The sequence below is a fragment of the Micrasema longulum genome, unplaced genomic scaffold (assembly GCF_059751315.1).
Source record: "Micrasema longulum isolate JH-2025_06_02 unplaced genomic scaffold, ASM5975131v1 h1tg001774l, whole genome shotgun sequence".
Lineage (NCBI taxonomy): Eukaryota > Metazoa > Arthropoda > Insecta > Trichoptera > Brachycentridae > Micrasema > Micrasema longulum.
Genome location: NW_028278949.1, coordinates 337,224 through 358,777, shown reverse-complemented (window position 1 = coordinate 358,777; position 21,554 = coordinate 337,224). Strand labels below are relative to the sequence as shown.

The window sequence follows — 21,554 nt, the reverse complement described above, 5'->3', positions numbered from 1 at the left end:
CTCTGCCTACTCTTACGGGGAAACGGCGTGATGATTTCTTTGTTTGTTTGTTTGGATTTTGGATTCGATACGATAGTCGACACACCTACATACCAAAGTCGATATAAAACTTCATTTTTCTCGTAATTATTTCTGTTTTAAATGGGTTTGAAGCATATTTTATACTCTTATCATAATTCAAATAAAATGGACATGTTTTAAAAAAAAAACATTACTGTTGTTTACATTTAATTTTTAATTTTGAACTTTGACATGTTTTCCCCTTTATCATTGTTCTTTTTATTTACAATACTGTATAAGGTGTGTATTTAAATAACAATTTGTTTGCCTTTTTTGTACTGTTAATTTTTATTTATATTACAGCATATTTTTAAAAATACAATGTTTAGATAAATAAATAATTGTTATATATAATGTAACACTCCGTTTTCATTTTACATTAATTGGTTTTATATAGATTCTCTGTTATTGTATGTATATTATTTTTTTGCAATAAATTTATAAATAAATGTCATTGCGTCAAAGCATTGTAGGTATAAAATTAATTTATAATGTTTTATACGTAACAAAACGTAAAAGAATACAATTTCAAACATGTTGACTACTCTTAAGACATGGTAATGACACCTGTGATCTCTTTTTGAAAGCTTTTTGTAAGATTTTTTTATTAATTTGAGAAAAAGTACCCACATCTAAATAATAATTTGGATAATTTCAGTCACATTTTACAAAATATTTTTTATGAATACAATCCAGAATCCATAATTTTTATTTTGATTTGGAACTAAGAAATAGATTATAAGGAATACTGAACATATTAAATATCGTAAAATATTCTTTAATTGTAATTTGTTTAAGAACTATTTTAGCTTGCACTAAAAATAAATCAAGTTGGTCTATAGTTCTGAGTTAAACGTCAAAAATAGAACTAAAAAAAATACTGCCGGCCGGCCACAAATCGCAGCAAATTGCGCCTGACGTTTCTTATCAGTAAAGTAAAGTTTTTCAATAATTTGCTTATTGCTTGTGATGATTTATATCATACTTACCATTTAGACCAGTTAAATGTTTGCCCGAATATTTAATGCCTTGCCAGACAGTGTAGCACAAAGACTAACCGCTATTTATTTTAGAGGTAGACATCATTCCATATTATTGTTCAATTTTTTTTTTATATTTCCACAAACGAACCCATTACATGCTTGTATTTAATATTGTTCTAGGGAGTTCTAATTCTTTTTATTTTACCCTAATCCAAAACACGCCTTTCAAAGGCAGGTAAATATTGTATGCTGTTTTAATTTTAGATCAATAGGACGGATTAAAAATTTTACCGACTCCTGATGAGAGGAAAATATTTTTTTATCGCTAGTAACTATGTGCAAAAAATAGACACGCAAATCCAAAATAACATATCTATCACATGTTTGTTGGATTTGGCCATGTTTCCTTTCTCAATATTCCTCCATGGGCATACGAAAGGCAACTAGGCAACAGACTTACCCTGTATTCAGAGAAAACAAAAGTGCATTCTACTGTCCTCACCATCAAGCTATATTCTGCAAATGAGATTAGAATGTACTTTCCTCACATGTGTTTTGTCTGTGAATACGGCCACAAAACCGTAAAAGGAAACACTGATAGATTTAAAAAATACATATATTGCTTTATTATTTCAACGGTCCCTATTATCGAATCTGAATTTTGCGAGGTTTACAGGAGAACTTTTGTTCTCCTGTATACGAAGCTCGATAATTTTTTAAGAAGCTATCAGATACTGGAGAATTGCCAAACATGTGTCCATACATAGGGACCGTCAATTTGTGCGCCGCTTTCTGCCTTGTTCCACGAATCTCAAAAACTTCCTTTGTAACGAGTATTATTTTTATACCTAATAAGGTAACATAATTAATAAATTATGTGAAAGCCTTATTTTCACATTTATATATTTTATAAATAATAGAATTATGAAAATTTCATGCCTGTTGGCCTTGCATAATAAAAATATACAAAGTTTATGCTCCCATAGTCCAGATTTTTGCATATAAGTACAGGACAGATGGAATTTCTTTGTAGAAAAGACAAAAAATTTCATCCATTTTCAGCTTGTTCGTGCAAATTTTGTTTACACTCCTTAAGAGTTATTCTCCTGAGAGTCGTTTGAGCAGATAAATATATTGATGAATCTATCTCTTTTACATGTACCTACAGTTCGCACCAACTATGCACAGAACTCTCCTGTGACTCGCTTGACGCGTAATTATAATTTATTTTTCAATAACATAGACATATTTAACTGCAGTAAACTCACTTTTAAAACCAAAATTAAAAAACTATTAAATGAAAAAAATTATGTTTCTTTATAAAAATAAAAAAAAATTGCATTTTAAATTTAAGTTGTTTCTATTCACTCATATCAAACACACACTCACCCTGTCCATAAACCTACCCTCACACCCATATTCACATACCTACCAAAACCACACTCCACTTTTTTACACACGCATCCTCACACAAAAAAAAAACTCGCACACATGCACTTCTATGAATATATCTAACTGAACTGGATTTTTATAATTGTATTTATGTGGAAAACTGATTTGGCTTTATTTTATGCTTTTTTTATAATGTTGTGTATATTTTTTTGTATTGCTGTTGTTTTTCTGAATAATCAAAATTTAATTAAATCAAATATTCCGTTTAGAGCAGCGGTTTCCAACCCGGGTGGTGTGAACTATTGCCAAGGGAGGCGCCAAAAATTAATAAAAAATATATATTGATAGAATTATCATGCGATAACTCATTAAACCAAAAGTTTCAATATGACACCTCAATTCAATTTTGCATGAATCTTAGCGGAGAGTATGAATTTTTTGAAAAGCAGGTACTTCTACTGTTTGTAACGTCTTATTTATGCGAAACGGGCTATTCGGTACTGGCTGCAATGAAAACCAATTATCGAGCCAGGTTAAATGTCAAATAGGAGATAGGAGTGGTACTTTCCACATTGCTCCCAAGATTTGATAAAACAACAACCCTCGCATTAAATTTTTAGATTATGGACCATCCTCCAAAATAAATATACATGAATGTATATATTATAGCATAACCTTGTTATCATTATGTTGATTGTAATTTACAGTTTTTGTTATTTAAGACGTGTCTATATTATTATAACTAAAAAAAAAAAGATAAGGTTTAGAGTATACGAATTTAACAAGAAAAACTTTTTATGAAACTCAACTGTTAGGTATAAATACTTCTATATTTATATTCCAGCCCAAGCTCTTAAGGTCCGTGGTTCTCATAGAAGTCAAGCTACGGAAGTTTTGTCCAGAATGAGGGTCAGAATTCTACCGGCTTTACAGGACAACTATATGTACCTTCTTATCGATCCCATTACTAAGAATGCAGCCATTGTTGATCCTGTTGAACCCTCCACGGTCCTAGAAGCAGTTAAAGAAGAGGGAGTTGCTCTGACTTCTATCTTGACCACTCACCATCATTGGTAAGATTTCTTATTGGTCTATGTATGTGACAAAATAAAGATAGGAGCTCTACATTGGTTTGGATATAAACATACCAGTCTTGATTTCTTTGATAACAAGTTGTCTTCGTTCATACGATCACTGAATCAAATTCAATTATAAACACCTCTCTCCCGCTTCCACTCCCTCCAAGTCTATTATATACCATTGTGTCTTTGTCTTTCTACTTTCTTTTATAATAATTTTCTGTGTATACGTATGTCCTTAAAATGCCCATTGGGCGTATATATAAATAAATATGTAGAGCATATAGACAGTGACAGAACTGCTAAAAACATTTACAATGCGAATGCTGATGGATACAGAAAAAGAGTAAAACTGAGAAAGACATGGTGTTACCAAATCCAACAAATACTTAAAGATGGACATGTCAAATGTTAAAATAATCAGCGCGTGTTCATGAGATGAATGTAAAAGAAGTGAGGTATGTATGCAAAGACAGAGTGAAATGGCATTCTATCCTCTCTGTCTATCCCTGAGAAACGGCACGATGGTTTTAAGTTGACTATACTGACAAGCAATAGTACTCTTACCATTGTAATCTGGGGCCTGGTATGGTTGAAACATAAATAACATCATAGTTATTTTTTAATCCAATATTTTCAGGGATCACGCGGGAGGAAATGATGATTTAGTGAAAAAGATGCCTTCCCTGAAGGTTTACGGGGGAGACAGCAGAGTTGGATCCATGACTGACCAGGTGAAGCACGGAGACACATTGTCCATCGGCGATCTGAACATCAAGTGCCTGACTACTCCTTGCCACACAACTGGACACATATGCTACTACGTCACAAGTCAGAAGAATGAAAATGGGCTTGTCTTTACAGGTACATAAAAATGTAAAGAAAAAGTTGACTGGGGTCAGTTGATATTCTCAAAATGGCAAATGTAATAATAAAATTGTCATTAATGTTTAGTACTACTCAAAATTACATTTAAAAATATTTTCTCGGACATAATACCAATGAACATTTCATTGTTTGGCGAAACTTCTCTAAAATGTATTTTAAAAAAAACATGTTTTTAATAGCTATCTTGTTTATAGTTCAAACGTCCGTTTGACCATAATAAAATAATCCACAGATTTACTAGAACAACTAGGAGAGACGCCCAAAGTTAAAATGAAAGCAAGGATTTATATCTAAATAGCAGATAATTTTTTTTAAATTTATTTAATTAATGAAACCAACACAATCATTTTAAAAAACAATACATACAAAATAATAACAAATAATAAAACCAATTACGGGTTTCACATAGAAACAACAATATAAAAATTTAGTTAGTTCTTAAAAAGTGTAGTCAGTTGTGGCTGGCTCGCACGTGCATGCTTGACATTGACGGTCAGCGGTCTCCGAAAAGAATTGACATATTCATATGGCCCGCCACCGAAACTAATTGCTGACCGCTGGCGTATATTTTCTTCTTCTTCTTATTCAGCCTTCTGTTCTTCACTGCTGGATATAGGCCTTTTCCATATTCTTCCATTTTTCTTGGTCAGTTGCTACTTGCAGCCAATTTTTACCCCCTACAGCAGCTACGTCGTCGGACCATCTTTTTTGAGATCTTCCGACGCCTCGCTTATTCTCCCAAGGTCTTCATGCTGGCGTATAGTGTACTGATATTGATAATTTAAATTTAAGTTAATATTCAGACATTCATAAATAATGTATAACTAGTTTAATATCAAATAAATAATCTAAATCTTTAAAAAATCATTGCATCATCAAAATAACACAAATTATAAAAACAAAACTTAAGAATTATTAATAAAAATAAATCAATTTTTAAAATAATAAAAAACCAGTTTGCTTAACATTATATTTCAAGGTTTTTGGCTCTACGGTTATATTTTTAAAATATGCTATTAGTAATTTTTAGAAAAATATTTTAATTCATTTTTTTGCTAACACAATCATCTCGGCATCTAATCTTTACTATGCTCATAAAGTAAACTTATATCATAAACTTAGGTCATGCTGGCTACATATTTATAGAACAAAGAGACTATAATCTTTTCTAGACATAGGTCTCTAAATAAGCCTAAGGACTCGATGAATGCTTATAATTGAATAAATGAACATTGATTTAACGATTTCAAGGTGATACACTTTTCCTCGCTGGCTGCGGCAGGTTCTTTGAAGGCACCGCCGAGCAGATGTATTCTGCATTGATAGATAAATTGGGATCTCTACCTGACGAGACTCAAGTCTACTGCGGGCACGAGTACACTCTACAGAACTTGAAGTTTGCCAACCATGTGGAGCCGGATAACAAAGACATTACCAACAAGATCGAATGGGCTACACAAAAACGGACCGATAAGGTTCCAACAGTAAGTACATCTATTTATAAGAAACTACATAATTTTCACTAAAGATCAATATTCATTTTATTCACATTTGAGAGAAAGACGTGTATTTATAATCGGTGATTTATATTTTATGTTGCAATGTTTACCATTTTGAAAATTTTTGATGTTTTTTTTTTGTAGTATGAGGTACTAAGGCCTATAGGAGCTTAAGCGACATTTGACATCAATTTAATCCAATATGGTCATCATAACACAAAAAACAAGAATTTGCAGGAGAGCCCAAAAACACAAATAACACGTTGTTTTAAAGCTGTGTATTTTGCAACGAGTTTTTTTGTTTTTCTTTTCAATGCCAATATGTCATATATATTTAGATGTGTCTTTCAAAATGCTATAACATTTTTTAGTGTAAATATGACACTGAGAATGGTGGCATTTAAATAAGTGTTAATGTAAATGTGTCACACAGCCAACGAGCGGGTAAATCATAAAGTTGTCAATTTTTACCACATAAATTTTTGTTTTTATTCTGTCAAACATTTATTCTGTATACACTTAGTAAAATCAGTTTTTTTTTATTTATGACTATTTTATCGGATGTTCAATATGGAGTTACATTTTTTTTCTATTCCATTTACATTATCATTTTCTTCTATTATTTTATATCTTTATTAAAAAAAATATATTAAAACACATTATGACAGAAAAAATGGTACAGTTCATATATTTCCTTCTTGAGTTTTTTTTTCTTACGTAGAATTTAACGCAGAAAACTAAAAATTAGGTTAGTCCGATCAAATTTGAAAATATTTGTAGATTATTATTTCCAATCTGGAAGGGGGGGAAACTCCAGTACATACATTTGAATAAAAAGTTTTTGAATATTATACAACTTTTCATTTTTTCAGGTACCATCCACTATTGCTGAAGAAAAGAAAATAAATCCATTTATGAGAGTTAACGAACCTGAAGTTCAAAAATATGCTAACTGTACTGATGGAATTACTACTATGGCTTACATTCGCAAAATAAAGGATACATTTAAATAACTATCTATAATGTTATATACAATTTACTGTTAATACATCATTTTAATAATTATATGGTGGTTGTAATATTTTTTAATAAAAGGCAATATCATTTTTTACACTATTTTATTTCTTAAAGTAACGTCTTTTAATAAATTATATCCAATGTCTTTATTATTTCATTTTGTACAAAAATTTATTATAACTACGGTTAGACTTTGTACATTTTACAATTATTTATGTACATAATATGTAGATAATAATATACAGGAAGACCAAACACTAACTATATTATGGGTGATTGGGCCCCTTTACACTAGACCTAAATAGAATACTGTTTAGTCAGGTACCAAATGCCTACTCTCGTTTTATATATGCAGACATCTCCTCTGCATATTTCTCCTTCGATCTTTCGAACATGGCAACATACACCTGAAAAAAAATACAATTGTAAGTATTTTATGATTACAAAAAGGCAATTTGATACTAAAATAAAATTCACCACCCTTGTACTGTTGTAATGGTGCTTGCTTGTCGTACACGGGTTTTAAGTTTGATTCCCACTAAGATCACAATAATTAAAGTGATTTTTCAAGCTTTAACATTGGACTTATTCTGTTGTGGTGCAAAGAAATATGTACACTACAAATAGTTTTTTTTTTTTACAAATATGAGTCACTAAAAAATTATTACTACTTTTATATTATTGATTTAATAAAAAATGCTAGACTCGTAGAAGAATAGGTAAAGAAAAAAATGCCAAAAAATAGGTAAATACTTTTTAAATTTATTAATACTTCAGATTTTTACCCTTATTAACAGGTCCTTGATGTTTTTTGTAATATATATTTAGATAGTTTGATAATATCAGTATGTAATATTATTATTATTATTTACCACAATTTATTTGATACTCAATTAACCGAGTAACATATTTGTAATAAAGTTTATCGATTTGTTGGAAGAAATTACCACACAATAATTTTTTCTTTGCATTTTACAATAGGTATACATAAGTTGAACCGGGTTGTGGTCCTGTGGTAGTATTGTGGACTCACGGACCAAAGGTCCCAGGTTCAAATCCCACTCAACCAAAACTCAATTTCCATTTTTCCAGAACAAGTTATTTACGACTTTTAGGAAATGGTCTGAATATTGAGTAAATAATAAGAACTCTAATATTTCTTTTAAAAAAAAAGAAAAAAGTTACAGATCCAAAAAAAACTAGTATTACATAAACAAACAAAAAATCCACAAAGGCATGACATGTGTGTGGGTATACATTTTATTTTAAATTTAAATAAAGTCTACTGGAAGAATACGATAGATATCAAAAAATAAGTGCTAATATCATTGTATCCAACGAAAAGACACAATTGCAAACAACGTTGTTTGCAAGTGTGTCCTTTTTCATTGGAAAAGATGATATTAGAACACAATTTTTTTCAATAAAATTGAGAAAATTATAACAAAGGTATATGCTATTCATTAAAAAAAGAAGCTATTTAAAACTGCTTTTTTTATCCATAATTTCAACAGAAATTTAAATCGAAACAAATTCAAATAATTAATCTTTATCGTATTGTCCTTACGAAATGCATTGAACAGTTTTGGAGCTATGAAAAATGAGTGTCTTTGTCCGAGTCTGGATTTACAATAAACAATAATCAACCTGTTACCTGGTATAAGTAACGTGTTTGCACAAAAAGTTAAATAAATAAACTATGAAAAACATTGGGTAAATTTGTCCAGACTACAGAGCCAGTTGCACTAAAGACAAAGTTTAAAAAATGTTACATCTTCATCAAAATGAGTTGCATGAAAATAAAAGTTAGATAATCCAACCCATTTTAGCAAAAACATAACAATTATGTACTAAACATTGACTTGGCCCTCAAAAGTAGAACATTGGATAAACTATGAACCTTCTTATCTTCACTGGAGAGTGCTCTCCATCGTGAGGCGAGCCTTCGAGTGACCTCTTGCTTGGAAGGCTCAGCCCCGCTGCTGTCGGAACAGCCCTCGGCCAGCACCAGCGGACGCTGCTCTTGGCAGAACTGGAAGAATGCGTTGCAGGGTTTCTTAGGAGCGTTGGGATCTTTTTCCGCCTGCAATCAAATATAAAATATACTCTCTAAGCATTATAGTGATAAATATATGCATTTATTTTTATTCGCACAAAAACACACGCACCCTCATATTAACATGAATACAAATGTCGCACTATCTCGATCATCTTTGATATGAAGGTAATGTGATCAGTCACGCGCTTCGGGTGCCAGTCTAGGAACAATAAAATATTGCAGTTTAGACAACCATCAAAATAAATAGTTCACGCAATATTCTACCTTGCCAGGAACCAAGAACCCCAAGAATGGAAGACATAGCGTCAACCACTACACAACGAGGCGAACTTATCTCCACTTTTTTTTTTTTTTTTTAAATTATTATTTTTGCACCACAACAGGCCAGGAGGCCCAATTACAGTGGTGAATTACACCACAGAACACCCAGGCTTGAGAAAAATCACATTTAATTTTTGTGTTCTCACCGGGAATCGAACCCGGAACCTTCCGTCTGTGAGTCAAGCGTCTTGACCAATACACCACGGAGGCCGCCGATTGATTTCCTTGATTTCCTTACTTGATTTCCTTATTCTGGACATTTAACTGAGAACGAATGCACTAAACATTTCATTACGAGGCAGACTTATCTTCACTCGATTTTCTTTTTTTAAAGATTTTTAACCGAGAGGAGCACTTGTTCAGGATTCTGGTTCAATTTTACATACAGAACTGTATTCTTTATTTAAAACATAAGGACCATGCGGCGGGCCATCCATAGATTGAATGGAACCAATGCGTCTCCAAAAATTTGACGAAACAATCAGTACTTATTTTTTTTATTTCTTTAAGTACCCAGGTAAAACAAATATCTTTTAATTAGTTTGTTGTTAACCGTAGCAATTTAAGATGGGATCGATGTTCATTCAATAATAACATATAAAAAATTGCAATAAACTCAACACACAACCTTTCGCCTGCACAGTTACATGCAAACTAGAGACCGGAGTAAAAATCACTATGTTACGTCTAATTCTGGAATAGGGAACTGCATAAGTCCGTATATTACTCTGAGGTGGGCGTTTAGTACTGAATTCAAAAGTCCGCGTATGCGTAAATTGAGATCTGAAGCTCTGCGGAAGTAGTTTGAAACAAACCAATCCATGTTTATTTTTATACATTGTGACTATTTGCAACAAATTTAGCACTTGACACGATGGTATTTTGATATTAAACTTTGTTATATAACTCCTTTATGCTGAAATTACGGCACAATATCGCTTGTTTGTTTATTTTAAATTACTGAACTAAAATTATTGTGTTGGAAGCAGGTAGATATTTTACCAATATACCGAGTGACTGCTTCCCTAATCGAAAACCGCACCGCACGCTCCTGATAAGGACAATTGTTGTAAGACAATGCAATAAATAGCAATGGCTAAAAAATCCTGAATAAAGCAATATGCTTGAGGTCCCGGGTTCGATTCCTGGGAAGGTCAACATGAAATATCGATTTATAATTGTTAATAACCCGATCGATAGCCCAGAAATTGTTAGAAGCATTTCATTTCGAGTCTCTGTCCGTAGAACTCGTCATTCTGTACTTTTCGACATTCCGATATTACAGGCTAATTATATGAAGAATAGCACTCTTCGAACGGACTACCTATAATGACAGTTTTAGTGACATTGACATATTACACGGTAAATACTATAGTTTAATCAGATCTGTTAGACATTTTAAATGTATCTCCTACTTAACTTTTACATTTACATACATCTACTACCTGTATCTAATGAATTATTGTTGGTGGTGAATTTTTTTTAGTAATAAATATAAATGTTCATGGAAGCAGAGAGGGGAGGAAGTTAGAGTTGGAACTATACCATTTCTCCTCCCTTTTATGAATTTCATTTTGATATTTCTTTTTTTTAGTATTGAATTTTAATAAATTGATTTTTACTTTTTAAAAATTGTTTTCTTGTACCTTGATTTTGTTAAAGACGGTATGATTTCCATAATAAATAAATAAAAAGTTATTCTACACTGCTGTGTATTTATGTTCCCGGATTTGAGCCTGAAGCGTAAGGCTGATCACCTTACCTTCATGTGACAGATGTGATGAGTTTCTGACTAGTTCACATCGTGGTGTATTTGGAATCTCTTTAAATCTCATACAGACTAGAAAAGACTAGTTTTGATGAAAAATATTGCATGAGAGTAAAGAAGAAGTCAAACAAAAAATAGCTTCATAGAAAACTAAATTTAAATCATTTCTATGACTCCAAATTCAGGTCAAGCAATAAAGGTCATACTTTTTCTGTCTTTGAGGCCTTTCTTTTTGTAGCTGTCTTTTTTCCTGATGTACTTTTATCCGCGATAGATCTATGGGACGAAGGCGTTGAACACTTTTCAGTTTTAGGAACTATGAAACCAGGGAACTGTGGCAGACTAGAAATATTCGGTTTTACGTCTTCTTCCTCAGCTTTGATGCTCCTGAACGCATCTCCGTGCATATCCAACCGATTCATCAAAAACTTAATTTCCTTCTTGCACTTTTTCGTCATCTTCTTGACTTGGTATATCCTTGAACAAAGAAGAGTGTCAAATTAATAAACGTAAGGCTAATTTGACAAGCGCACACAAAATTAAAACGTCCGAACTAGAAAATGTAAAACACGTAACATTCTAACAATTAGTACAAACGAGATATAAATAAAGAACGTTTAATACCTGTGGACGATTCTTTCATTATCCTGTTGCAATACTTCGCATCTTTCGAGTAGTAATTGATATTTCCTTCTGTATACATCTTCTTCGGGCGGCAAGCTGTCCATTTCATCCGAGTCCTCAGAAATACTGGGGTTAATCGGCGGTACTGTCATTTTGGTATATTTAAAAATCGTTTTTCACCCAAACTCCGACACATCTACGCGACTTGTTTACGTTCTTTTGCAATATGTCAGTTGGCAACATTGCGAAGGTTCGAAATCTCAAATACGAAATTCAAGATATCAATTGTTTACTACAAAACGCCATCAAATCAGAATATCAATATATTTGCTGACAAAAAATTGTATATTAAAATGTCTTTTTTAGCAGAATATCTAATAATTGAGTCTTACCTCGGGATTTTAAAAATAAAATTAATTTGTTACGAATGCTTTGGAACTCATTAGCTCCGTCGGTAAAGGCGTCGGTATTACAGATTCCTATAACGTTCTTTGAAAAATAAAGTAAAGTGTGGAAAAACTGGAAAACGTCAGGTTGTGTTTTCTTTCGCAAATTGATTTCCTCGGCGCGTGCTTTTAGAAAATTCACAACATGATGTTATGTAGTCGTGACATGAATGTAAAAATACCATCCTCTTAATGTCCTCTTTATCCTCTAGGTACTTAGATTTCTGTAAGTGCTTGTGTTTGTTATATAAATGAGTTTTTCCATAAGTATTTTAAAAATTTAAACCAGATTAAGTTAAATGAATTCATTTGGTTTTTCTGTGTTTTGCAGATGGATCTTTCGTCTCTTGGAATATTGACCAGAAATGGTATGGCAGACTCAAGTTTCAAGGCGTTCCATTTTGGTAACGCTGATCCTCTGTGCCTTGATGCTCTATCTTTCATACAGCTTCAATTCCTGTCTAGTCTCAAATCTTAATAAAGTTTTAAAACGAGTGAGTATTCCATCTTTAATCAATATAATGTTAAATGCGTTATTTTACAAACTGTTCATTTGTCACCTAAAAACCATCGGAAAAACTTCACCTTCTAAAAGAAAATAAAAATAAAAAAGCTAAAGATATAAATATAAAAATCGAAATGAATGTATTTGTGTATAAATTATATTTAATCAATACCATTACTCAGTGGGAAAAGAGAAAAAAGAGGAAAGAAGAAAATAGAAGAGATTAAGAAAGAAAAAGGAGATGTTTCTCTGAAGAATTATTTAAACAGAGATACTGTAGGATCATCTTTGATGGTGAATGAGAGATGATTTCACAGTCGAGCCGCATGGACACTATATGAGTTAGAGAAGAAAGAGGAATTGTGGATGGGTATTAAGAGAGTGCTTTGTTAATTAAAACGAAGAGGTAAACCATGAACTGATAAGCGTTGAAATTTTTCATGGAGGTATATAGGAGCGTTAGAACTATGAAGTGTATTAAACAGAAGTGATAGGGAGTGATAGTCTCACCGCTGTCTAATTTTGAACCATTTCAGTCGCCTACGATAATCAGAAATGTGGTAATATTTCCTAAGACCAAAAATATACCTTATGCATGTATTTTGAAGTCGTTCAAGTTTATCGAGTTGCTCACAGCTTAAATCAGTAATGGGGAAATCAGCGTAATCTAGAATGGGTAGTAGTAATCCTTGTACGAGAGTGCATTTAGTATTAATGGTAAGAACTTTTGCAACCTTATCAGTGAGTGTAGACTAAAAAATATTTTGCTGCTTAATTCAGAGCTTGCCAGCATAGATGTTCATCCATTAGTACTCTTAGTTTTTTTTATAAATTTCCTGTATTGTATATTGGTACCATTGACATTAAGAGGATTACGTGAAGATAGGTCTAACTTACTAAACAATCTTTGACTAAATTTTTTCCATTAAAAAAGTCAGTAGTAGTAGTAGTATCATGGGTGCATTCAGTCATTTAAGTGATGTGAAACAATTCTTTTAGTAACCGTGATGTTTGAAAAGTCAAATTATTTTTCAAAATTATTTTTAATGACTTTTCAATTTTTTTTTTTTTTTAATTCATTTTTCCGAAAAATTGTGGATGTTTTTAAAGATAGATCATATGAAATTTTCCTCGGAAGTTTCGGGATATGGCCCTAAAAAATTCTGTATAATGTAAAATAAGTAATGGTGCACAACTTGTATAGATATGCACATATAACTTATACATATATTAATGTAATACACAGCACTAAAGGTTACCAGTTACATAGATAAAAACATGTGTGTTTAGTGGGTAACTAACAAATGTTGATTTTAAAGTTACCTGGTTGTTGTAATTACCCCTCGATGTGAATATACCTATATATATTTTTTTTAAATTTATTATTTACATACAATATTACATTTTTGTTGTTTTTTCAAAACATTTTTTTACTTTTTTTTTAACAGGACTCATCAAGCCAATTAATATATGGCTTGTCGGTAAAGATCCTTTACATAAAAACAAATGATAACACTACATTGTTGGTAATAATTACTACTAATTTAAATTTAAAAATAAGGGGCGAAAAAAAATAAAAACATGTAATTTATGTTTTCAAATAATATTAAGAAAAATGCAAAAAAGCAACAAATAAATATATGATATCGCAATTATAAAATAAAAAATAAATACAAAACCGGAATACCAAAATTTAAAACAAAAGTATGCACATAATCAATAGGCATAAAGCTTTTTTTTTAAAAACATTTTTTCTTTACATATCTTTAACTTTATTCATATCTATACCCGTGCATGCACACATACCTACATATCCATACACACAAATATACACATACATATACATGAACACATATATAAATATCCATGTCAATATTACATATTTAAGCTGCTGATCGAATAGCCAGTCTCTTATTTTGCCCTATATATATATATATATATATATATATTATATTTATATTTAATTTCTGTCTGTTTAACTAAATATTATTTATGTTATAAAACAGAGAAAAAAAAACAAAACATAAACTATACGTTTGTGGAGCTGGTTTTTCCGAAATGGATTTGGCTGAATGACACAATCCATTTTACTTCTACCTACCTTCACTATCTTTTTTTTTAATAGCCTTTTATATTTTATATTTTCTCTTATTTTCTCATTACTAATATTTTTTATTTATTTGTGAAATTTTATGTTAATTTGTGATATTTTTTGCACTACAACAGACCAAGAAGCCCAATTGCGGATGAATTACAGCACAACTCCAGGGCTTGAGAAAAATCACACTTAATTTGTGTGTTCTCACTGGGAATCGAACCCGGAGCCTTCGGAGTATGAGTCAAGCGACTTTATAAATTATTATTTATTTTATAAATTATTAATACAAAATATATACTTAGTTTATGTTTAAGTTAAGTTTAGTTGTTTAAGTTTTATTTGTGTTTGACAGTTTAGACATTCTAAAAAGATTATTTTTCAATAAAATTCCAGCAACCGATTCACGCATTCATCAGCAAGTATGCAGCCACTCGCCCCCCGTATGTGTTTCAAGACACGCAGACGATCGTGAGAGTGGTTCCCTTGGATACGGGGGCGCTGGAGACAGACGGCGCCCCCAAGTACCGCTTCCTCCGACAGCAGGGGCTCCGTCCCAGCAGGAAGCTTCCTGACGCCCTCATCATAGGAGTCAAAAAGGGGGGCACTAGAGCACTGCTTGAATTCATCAGGTAAATTGGTTAAAAAATAAAATGAAAGAATTTTCAAAGTATCGTACAATCGTGCCCGATAACAAACTGTGTAAAAAGTGTTTACACACATTTGTGGTGTACACAGTAAAAAGTGTGCGTGTTGCTCACATAACACACTGTAGTACTAGAATTGTGCGCTACACACGGCATGGCCTCATCGCTATTCAACCCTTTTATAAAAATGTATTCAATAATACATACAACATTTGTTTTGCCATGCAAATTTTTCCATGTGCAATTAATTATCGTATTGTTTTTATTTCAATTGCAACTGAATTTTTGTTACAATTAACAGTGGTATAATTTAGTATAATTAGATTTTATAAATTATCAATGAAAAACACTTTTTAATCATGTATCTTTTCATTTAAGATTACACCCGGATGTTAGAGCAGCCGGTTCTGAGGTGCACTTCTTTGATAGACATTATGATAAAGGATTCCAGTGGTATAGGTAATATTTACATTTTAAATTATTTCCTAAAAATTATACAAAACTAGATTTTATTATATATATCCAAAATTTAAATAACTTACCTCTTGTTCTCACTTTCTTAAACTTTTATTTAGGTGGAAAATGTAAACTTTTTGCCATTATTGATGATCTGCAAAAGTGCTTGATAAAGAAATAAGTCAAACCATGAAGTCCGGTTTATGTTTTATTAATAATAATCTCGGTACACCAAATGCAATGTTTCTTGTTCATCTGTTGTATAGAGGTAAGGTGATCAGTCCTACACTTCAGGTGCCAGTCCAGGGACAGTAAAATATTGCAGTACAAAACCATATTTTAAACAAATATTTTATGTCGGCCTTGCCAGGAATAGATCCTGGGACTTCAAGCGTTATAGGCGAATATGCCATCCACTAAGCTATTAGGTGGACATCTCTGGTCAATTTCATTTTTCAGATTTTTAAACCAGTAAGGCAAGCCCATTTTAAAAAAAATCTTGCGTGTAAACATAATGTACATGATGTATTTCCCACAGAAACAAACCATTGGTCACCTTAATTTATAAAAATATTTTTTAATCATTAATTTGTCGACTAAGAAAAAAAAATCTAAATTTTAAACGGACATTTTGAGTCTAAATTAATCATTTACCGTTTTTGCTTGTATATGTAATTTTTAATACTATTGAAATGTTATTTGTGTTTTTTTATACTTTTTTAGCTTGTATTATGTGTATTTAGTTTTAATATGTTTTTGATATTTTTTTAACCTGTACTGGGTGCGCATATTTTGTTAATTTAAAAAAAACTTTTTTTAATCTTGTAATTTTTAATATTTGCACTCTCGTACTAGTTCAGTTTGTATATATACATACATGTAATTTTTAAACTTTTTATATTTTTTAATTTTTCTTTCCTAGATTGTATAATGTATACATCATTTTGAATTTATTTCCATACTTACTTTTATGTTTATTTTGTTATTTTTAAATATTTTTCATACCCTTTTAATTTGTAGTGCATCATAATTGTTATTCTGCTTTTGTAAATAATGTTATAGTTTAAAATATAAAAACGTCTTTAAATAAATATTGTTGTCTGCATGTCCCTAAATAAGTTTTTTTTTAAACTCCTTGGGAATATTATATAAAATTATGGATAGTATGTTTTCAATTAAATAAAAAAAACAATTTAAAAAAATAATGATAACTCGACCAAACCGTATGCTTTCTTCACTACAAATACTGCAGTCTACAAAACACCCAGAAGGCATATTATGACGTATCATAAGAAAAAGCTAAATTTAAGTATTTACACCCAGCTAAATACTATTAAAATGGTATATTATGCACTTGTACAGTCATTGCTTTCCAATGGAACAATTGGATGGGGGGGAGCTTATAACAACCATATTAAACTATTAGAAACTGTTTAAAAATTTATCTTAAAAATAATGCTTCACAAAAATCACACTTTTCCTTCTTTCCAATAGTTCCAAGAAGCTAAACTTTTAGATATAAGACAAATATATTGTTTTCAATGCTTGAAATATATATTTACGAACCAAAATGTATTAACAAGGAATCGTATGTTAGAAATACCACATTGTAAAATGAGGCTAGCACAGAGACATGCATATTTTATAGGCCCAAATTTTTTTAACTAAAGATATTAACTCTTTTTTTCCATGATATATTTTGTTGTCCTTTAATAATAAGGAATATTTTGATGTTTTTTTTATATATTTTCTATTTCATTTTTTAATTACCCCAAAACATCAAAAAGTACCTTATTATCTTTTACAGAATATTTTCTTTTCTTTTTCTTTTATTACACAAAAATATTTTACCTGTCTATTTATTATAGGAGCAAAAATTCATAAACATTTTTTTATGTATCCACGAACAGGCCATGCCTTTGTGGGATTTTTATGTTTACTATTTTTACTGTCAATATGTATTTCATTGATATGTAATTATCCTTTATTTTTTGTATTCTCTGTTTTACCTTTTATGTATATTGTAAAAAAACAAAAAATGTAAGTTATTTTTTTATATTTTTTTTAAAATATGTAATGAAAATATGCGTAAGATTACCTTTCTGAGTTTGTTTTAATACACATACATACTATAAATAGTCATCTGCTTAAAATTAACAAAATAAAGAAAATGCTTACTGTATTTTTTTAATAAAAGTTGTTCCTCAGATATCAACCATTACCAATAAGTACCATCACCATAATATCGAGCACGTCATCATAGAGTTGAATAATCAGTATCGGAACCCATAGATACATAAATATAATACTGATAAATAATAATTGATATTGGATATAGAAAAGTGATTTTTTTATTAAATTGTACATAAGCAATAATTAGTAATGAACCATAAAAAAATATATAAAATTATTATCATAAGGTTTATTTGTAGATTATAGATCGGAAAATAAAAATAATATAATTAGTAATAAACCATAAAAAAATAATACACCTAAAGCAAAAACTTAAAAGATTATGTTGCTAGTTTTTTTTCCAAAAACATGTTTGGCATTTGGAGTTGATTTTTAATTGACATGTTGAAAATGCTTTTAAATTGACAAATAAAAATATTTTTCAAATAAAAAAGAAATATTTGCATTATATGATATACCCGATGCTCGAATGATTGTTCTATTTTGTTTAGACAACACATGCCACCGACACTGGAAGGTCAGGTAACAATGGAGAAGACACCAAGTTACTTTGTGACGAAGGAAGTTCCCAAGAGAGTGCAACATATGAACCCCTCCATGAAGCTCCTAATTGTGGTCAGAGATCCTGTCACTAGGGCCATTAGTGACTACACTCAGGCTGCCAGGTAACCTGATTATATAAATCTCTGGTCTTATTGAATCTATTAGAAAAAAATATAAAAGAAGTATAAAACTTAAAAATACTTTGATATTGTAAATATATTTGTTGGAGAAATGTACTTAAAATTTTGATAACCAAAAAAAATTGTTTGCAATTTGTAGTAAAAAGCCATCAATGCGCAAGTTTGAGGAGTTGGCTTTTGTGAACGGGTCCGTGCTGGGTCCTGTGGATACGGTATGGGGCCCCGTCAGACTCGGGGTGTACGTACGCCCCCTGCAGCGCTGGCTTCGCTGCTTCCCGCTCTCGCACCTACTGCTAGTCTCCGGGGAGCGCCTCATCCAGGATCCGGCAGCCGAGATGGCTCGAGTGCAGGTAACCCAGGCGCTTCATATTACTTGTGTTGCAATATTCATTATCATTCCGCTTTCCGCACCCAGGCACACCATTTACAAACCAAATGCGGCGTATTTCGATCATCTGTTACGTGAAGGTAAGGTGATCGGTCCAGAACACTCCATCATGACACACCACATCGCAACATGACACAATGATGTTATGCTACCTTAACCACATTTCTATGTTGCTAATTGACCAAATTACATTTAAACTTGATAGATAAAATAATTTTTTTATTTTTATTAATGTAAGTACTCTACCCCAACCATGTGAACTACTTTTTTAGGAAAACTTACCTTACTATAGCTTATTAAAATGTGTATTTCATTATAATATGTGTAAATTCTTTCGAAAAAATAAGTATCACTTTTTAATGTGAATATTTCTGTGCTATCAATAACTAACTATTCATAAAATATCTTGGTTCTTATCTGTCTTTATCTAGAATAAACTAACTACTTAAATACTTTTCACGCTAAAAATAATATTCAATTTATTTAACCAGGATTTTCTCGGCTTAAAACGTGTAGTCACTGAGAAACATTTCTACTTCAACTCCACCAAAGGGTTTCCCTGCCTCTTCAAGTCGGAAGGTCGTTCCTTTCCCCACTGCCTCGGGAAGACAAAAGGCCGGAGTCATCCTTACATCAACCCAGCCGCTGTGGAAAGATTGAGAGAATTCTACAGACCCTTTAACCAAAGATTTTATCAGATCACGGGAATCAACTTCGGTTGGCCCTAAATAGAGGTACAAGGCATCAACGAAACAGGTTAACCTTTCCAAAGAGAATTTGTATATTACAATAAATTATTTAGATTTCAATGGAATCTATTTTCGATAATGTTTACAAAAGTTTTGCATTTATAGACTTATTCATTTTTTTGTAGAATTTATTAGAATTACAATCTAATATACTTAAAGCAAATGAAAGATTATTTACTATAAGTAATTACCAGGTATATATGCTCAAACGAAATTAGTATTTTTGGTCACTTTGTTGATAATAATTTTTATTAATGGTTATCAAGCTCACCTAGTTACATTTAATGGGTTATGTATTTAAGTTTAGTTTCAAATCTTTAAACAAGGTTGCCAATGAGGAAGTTCGGTGGATTTTTTTTATTATTGAGAAGGAGGGGGGCAGCCTGTATAGCTCCCACCCCTTCTGGCTGTACCTTGACTGCTGAGTTCGTAAAAAGCCGAGACTCGCGCCCAGATGAGCATTTCTTCAGAAAGTGCGGGGTAAGCAACACATAAAATATTACAGAAATCATCTTCGGGACAGCAACACATTTTTATTTTAATATTACAATAAAATAGATGAAAAAATCCTACACTAGATTTTGCCCCAGTATCGCTAAGGCCAGACCTGAAAGCGAATTTTTTTATTTGTTGAAACTCCAGCACTTAGCTAACAGATACATTCTTAGCTAAGGCTTCCCTACATCCGCGCTGCACGTCCAGAACACTTGCCATTCAAAATCAAGTGATATTGAAAAATACCTTTATTTCCAATTACACGGCATATAATTTTTTTTTTCCTAATATAATATTTGATTCAATAAATCAGCTTTACATTTATAAAAAAAATCAAAATAGACTTGACGGTAATTGATAATCATTCATTAAAATTATGAAATTTAAATAAATATACTGTTGTATTGATGTGTTACATTTTATTTTGGTATGTAATTCTTTTTATTATCCACAAGACCTAATAAGTTGATTTATCGTGCCATGACTTGATATATTGTTTTAGAGTTCCAATCTAGTTAGTAAGAAAACAGTATTTCTAGCGTTATTAAGATACCAAAACCAGCAGAAATGTTAGTGAAATTCACAGCCATTATATCATGTGTATTTACTGCTTAATTTTGCCAAGACAATAGTATAACATATGAATATTTAGATAGTAATTGTGTCAATACACCAAGTGACTTGTGTATTATTAAGTTTTTGTATGTAAACTAAAGATATATCCGTATTTACTCATATTATGTGATAAATTCTTAAAAATATCTCGAATAAGATGGTAAATGTACACATATTTTTGCTGATTGCTGAGATTTATCTGCAAAATCTAGCCAAATTATGATATCTGAAATATAAAACTGCTTATAATTGTGTAGATGGTTGGTTTAAAAACTGCATTGTCAGCTCAAGGTTTTCTACTTGTGCCGATCTTATTGTAGGTTGGGGACCATCACTTGAAACTTCTCTCGATCCTGAGCCATTCTGATGTGCATTGCGGCATCTGGTATTTCAAACCACTGCCGAAGATTTCTGAGCCCTGATGTTCTTATAGGTACCATACCCCATCTACCCACCTACCTTTATTTTCCTCCACGAGATATGTGGCCAAAGTATGCGGCCATTCGTCTTTTGCAGTGGGTAATAGTTCTCTTTCTTTTTCCATTATATTCAGTACCTTTTCGTTGGACACTTGATAAGCCCATGAGATACG

General features: G+C 31.4%; 3 protein-coding genes across 6 annotated transcripts; 2 read left to right on the top strand and 1 right to left on the bottom strand.

Moving 5' to 3' along the window:
• The first annotated feature begins 903 nt into the window (after positions 1 to 903).
• Positions 904 to 7,010, top strand: tzn (hydroxyacylglutathione hydrolase tenzing norgay). Of its 3 annotated transcripts, none has more exons than XM_088237709.1 (5): positions 904 to 995; positions 3,280 to 3,508; positions 4,155 to 4,378; positions 5,654 to 5,886; positions 6,774 to 7,010. In XM_088237709.1, the coding sequence occupies exons 2-5, from the start codon at positions 3,339 to 3,341 to the stop codon at positions 6,912 to 6,914; spliced, it is 768 nt and encodes a 255-aa protein (XP_088093835.1). In that variant the 5' UTR covers positions 904 to 995; positions 3,280 to 3,338; the 3' UTR covers positions 6,915 to 7,010. The 3 variants fall into 3 exon arrangements, with proteins under 3 accessions (XP_088093835.1, XP_088093834.1, XP_088093836.1); XM_088237708.1 differs by having other exon boundaries at positions 926 to 1,135; XM_088237710.1 differs by lacking the exon at positions 904 to 995 and adding an exon at positions 2,217 to 2,256.
• A 41-nt stretch (positions 7,011 to 7,051) lies between these two features.
• On the bottom strand, positions 7,052 to 11,929 carry LOC148274044 (uncharacterized). The gene is made up of 4 exons (XM_088237711.1): positions 11,691 to 11,929; positions 11,273 to 11,543; positions 8,819 to 9,001; positions 7,052 to 7,325 (listed from the first exon to the last, which is right to left on the bottom strand). Exons 1-4 carry the CDS (start codon positions 11,840 to 11,842, stop codon positions 7,251 to 7,253), a joined length of 681 nt encoding a protein of 226 aa, XP_088093837.1. The 5' UTR covers positions 11,843 to 11,929; the 3' UTR covers positions 7,052 to 7,250.
• A 261-nt stretch (positions 11,930 to 12,190) lies between these two features.
• On the top strand, positions 12,191 to 20,715 carry Hs3st-B (Heparan sulfate 3-O sulfotransferase-B). 2 transcript variants are annotated; one of them, XM_088237713.1, is made up of 7 exons: positions 12,191 to 12,362; positions 12,468 to 12,630; positions 15,133 to 15,368; positions 15,762 to 15,842; positions 18,524 to 18,697; positions 18,855 to 19,065; positions 19,595 to 20,715. In XM_088237713.1, the coding sequence occupies exons 2-7, from the start codon at positions 12,502 to 12,504 to the stop codon at positions 19,829 to 19,831; spliced, it is 1,068 nt and encodes a 355-aa protein (XP_088093839.1). In that variant the 5' UTR covers positions 12,191 to 12,362; positions 12,468 to 12,501; the 3' UTR covers positions 19,832 to 20,715. The 2 variants fall into 2 exon arrangements, with proteins under 2 accessions (XP_088093839.1, XP_088093840.1); XM_088237714.1 differs by having other exon boundaries at positions 12,212 to 12,348.
• Positions 20,716 to 21,554: the final 839 nt, after the last annotated feature.

What these genes read in the sequence shown, in the direction of transcription:
- tzn (XM_088237708.1), top strand. Translation starts at nt 1,066, where the DNA reads ATGTTTGCCCGAATATTTAATGCCTTGCCAGACAGTGTAGCACAAAGA. An exon ending in AAATGGGCTTGTCTTTACAG is followed by an intron (nt 4,379 to 5,653) that starts GTACATAAAAAT and finishes AACGATTTCAAG; the next exon opens with GTGATACACTTTTCCTCGCT. An exon ending in GGACCGATAAGGTTCCAACA is followed by an intron (nt 5,887 to 6,773) that starts GTAAGTACATCT and finishes TCATTTTTTCAG; the next exon opens with GTACCATCCACTATTGCTGA.
- Hs3st-B (XM_088237713.1), top strand. Translation starts at nt 12,502, where the DNA reads ATGGTATGGCAGACTCAAGTTTCAAGGCGTTCCATTTTGGTAACGCTG. An exon ending in AAAGGATTCCAGTGGTATAG is followed by an intron (nt 15,843 to 18,523) that starts GTAATATTTACA and finishes TATTTTGTTTAG; the next exon opens with ACAACACATGCCACCGACAC. An exon ending in GACTACACTCAGGCTGCCAG is followed by an intron (nt 18,698 to 18,854) that starts GTAACCTGATTA and finishes TGCAATTTGTAG; the next exon opens with TAAAAAGCCATCAATGCGCA.
- LOC148274044 (XM_088237711.1), bottom strand. Translation starts at nt 11,842, where the DNA reads ATGACAGTACCGCCGATTAACCCCAGTATTTCTGAGGACTCGGATGAA. An exon ending in AATGAAAGAATCGTCCACAG is followed by an intron (nt 11,544 to 11,690) that starts GTATTAAACGTT and finishes TCTTTGTTCAAG; the next exon opens with GATATACCAAGTCAAGAAGA. An exon ending in TCTCCAGTGAAGATAAGAAG is followed by an intron (nt 7,326 to 8,818) that starts GTTCATAGTTTA and finishes ATTTTTTTTCAG; the next exon opens with GTGTATGTTGCCATGTTCGA.